The sequence below is a fragment of the Diaphorina citri genome, unplaced genomic scaffold (genome assembly GCF_000475195.1).
Source record: "Diaphorina citri unplaced genomic scaffold, Diaci psyllid genome assembly version 1.1 scaffold1539, whole genome shotgun sequence".
Lineage (NCBI taxonomy): Eukaryota > Metazoa > Arthropoda > Insecta > Hemiptera > Psyllidae > Diaphorina > Diaphorina citri.
The window spans coordinates 11393-14524 of record NW_007378965.1 but is presented as its reverse complement, the minus strand read 5'-3'; the positions used below and the strand labels follow the sequence as shown (position 1 = coordinate 14524).

At 42.4% G+C, this 3132-nt stretch overlaps 1 protein-coding gene across 1 annotated transcript in view; it reads left to right on the top strand.

The window, feature by feature from the left end:
* The window catches only part of LOC108253294 (peroxisomal multifunctional enzyme type 2), a 35708-nt gene that overhangs the window by 21630 nt on the left and 10946 nt on the right, over nucleotides 1-3132 (top strand). Inside the window, 2 exon segments of the mRNA XM_017446991.2 lie at nucleotides 2060-2334; nucleotides 2337-2501. Of these exon segments, the coding sequence (XP_017302480.2) occupies nucleotides 2060-2334; nucleotides 2337-2501 (440 nt within the window).

Below are 3132 nucleotides of genomic sequence, written 5' to 3'. Positions count from 1 at the left end.
ATTGACTCCGTCCCGTACCCAGGGTGTCCGGGGGAGCAAACTTGGAACGTTTAAACGAAATAGGGTAAAAAAATTTGTTTCAATGGTAAAAGAAGGCTGTGTACGGCCCTGATTCCAACCCTTCCTATTTCAAGTTCAAAAGTTGGAGAGGAAAACGAGAAAAAATTCAGAAAGTTGGAGAGAGCAGATTAGAAGGATGACTACGACTATAATACATAGTAGGTACTATACTGACTATTTTGTATCAGAGCCAAGTCTGAGGTATAGTGTCTCTGCTAGACTCTAACGATATTGGGGTTAACCATTGGATTTTGAAACGAGATTTTTTACTTTCCTAGATGTTTTCCCCTAAAAAAGAGAAAGAGACTTTAATAGAGGACACTGCAATGTAACTGCTAAGGTATTATCGTTCCGAGAGCGAAGAGAGAAGGAAGCCAGAATAGGAGAAAGCCAGCCGTTCCGAGAACAAACCTTATCTGTTTAGAATAAAATGCGCCCCGGGCGGGAATCGAACCCGCGACCTAGCGCTTACGTACAAGCTAACTAGGCTGACACAGCCTCTTTAGTATTGCGTATAAAAAGTTCACCTAAAACCACCCACGTCCCTTTAGAGAAAAAGGTAGGGGTTGTGTTCTTGTTAAATTAAAGGGGTGAGGATTATGTTCTTTTTAGAAACTTGATACCTCTTGATAATGATAAAAACGAGGTTTGGACCCCCTCCCTAACCCCCAATAGAACCCCTGGGCCCCTCCCTGAGGGGGGGATGGACGAAACTTTTGTTATGACGTCTCACCTTTAACAGATTTCCTCTGCCTCCTCCTCCTCCTCCTCCTCCTTGTCCTTCTCCTCGTCCTCCTTCTCCTTCACGTTTTCCTTCTCTTAATAGAACCCCTGGGCCCCTCCCTGAAGGGGGGGGGGATGGACGAAACTTTTTTTATGACGATGACGTCTTACTTTTAACAGATTTCCTCTGCCTCCTTCTCCTCCTCCTCCTCCTCCTCCTCCTCCTTCGTTTATTTTCCTATTTATTAATTCTTCATCTCCATTAAAAACCTTTTCTATATTATATTAATTTCGAAAAAGGTAACTCCATATTATTCTAGAGAGGTTCTAGGAGGAGAAAAGTTCAAGACAAACTTTCTCCTTGAAGGAATGAACATCACACGACTTTCCTTATTCTATTGAATGATGCTTATTTGAGTGTTCTTTTACCCTAACTTTTCCAATACCTCTAACCGTTTGAAAACCGCCAAAAAACGGTAGAAAACCACCAAAAAGCGGTAAAAAATACCGCCAACCGCAGCACCTATCTCAACCAAGTTTCATGTCGCATCCTTGTCGCATTTGTGAACTATATACTAAATTTCAAGCTTTTTTTTTTTTTTTTTTTTTTTTTTCTTCAATTCAATTATTTATTTATTTGACAGAATAATAGATATACAAAGGTGTTTTTCCCAAGTCAATATTGACTTTTAAATAGAAAACTTGTAAAATTGTAAAGTGTGTATAATGTTGTAACAATCACAATAAAATAAATTGAATTGAATTGAATTGAATTGAAAGAAGAGATGAGAGCTACATAGGGAAAAGAATTGAGAGTTGAGAGAATGGAAGTGAGGGGGAGAAAAGGACGAGGGAGATATTTCAACGGGTTACTTTCTGGTGTTGTCGTGTTGACCCAGCACCTAAATGGGAAGTATTGTGTCTCTTCTCGCCCATCTGATGAGAGGCATACTACGGGATGGGAACTCTGTTCCGTGTTGATTTATGCCGGGCGTCTCTTCAAACTATTGACGTAGGTTTTTTTTTTTTTAAGAGGTTTGACAGAGGGAACTGTAACTGCTATGGTCTTATCGTCCCGAAATCGAAGAGAGAAGGAAGACAGGATAGGAGAAAGCCAGCCGTTCCGAGAACGAACATTATCCCAGCAGGATAAAATCCGCCCCGGGCGGGAATCGAACCCGCGGCCTAGCGCTTACAAGGCAGACGCACTACCAACTAAGCTAACTAGGCTGGCATTTTTCAAATTTAAAAATTCCCCCAATATATTCTCTTCCAGGCGGTGGTTTCGGCGGCAAACGTTCCTCCTCTGTCGCCATCCCATGTCTAGACCCTCCCTCCCGCTCCCCCGACACCTCCCTCTCCGACCGAACCTCCCCCGATCAGGCCGCCCTCTATCGGCTATCTGGCGATGTCAACCCTCTCCATATTGATCCGGACTTTGCGCGGATATCCGGCTATAAGACCCCGATCCTGCACGGGTTGTGTAGTTTGGGCTTCTCGGTACGACATGTACTGAGACAGTACGCCGGCAATGATCCGGCCCTGTTCAAATCCGGCTATCCGGCGATGTCAATCCTCTCCATATTGATCCGGACTTTGCGCGGATATCCGGCTATAAGACGCCGATCCTGCACGGGTTGTGTAGTTTGGGCTTCTCGGTACGACATGTACTGAGACAGTACGCCGGCAATGATCCGGCCCTGTTCAAATCATTGAAGGTAAGCTGCTTTTGGTAATAGATCTCTTGTTAAGTATGAATGCGGCCTCCGGTCTCTGGTTTTGATAATATATTGTGAGAAATAAATGCGGCCAAAGCATATTACATTGATTTCATCAATATAAGTACAAACGTACCTATATGCACTATTATTGCGACAAAATTTATCGATTTCGATTATTTTGCAATATTTTCTAAACAATCTAAACCAATCAAGCAATTTTATTCAAATTTGGATATGTTATAGGTATAGTTAAAAAAAAAAAAGAAATTTTAATTGTATTAAGCATAAATGCTTGTCACAAATCTCGTTCCCTGCTTAATACACCTAGATAAATTTTATGACTTGACTTGGACTTGAACCACCAACCTCCAGATCCAAAGCCCAGAGCGTTAACAACTGCTCCACTGAGGGGATTTGAGAGTAGGTATGTAAGATGTCTCAAATGATTGGGACCCCCCCTGTATGTTATAACTCCTATCGTATTAGCTGTTCAAGTAATCTCACGGTCAGTTCTGAATTCAAACTACCTAATTATGCAAACATGGTGTGTGAGAGAGAGAGAGAGAGAGAGAGAGAGAGAGAGAGAGAGAGAGAGAGAGAGAGAGAGAGAGAGAGAGAGGACGTGATA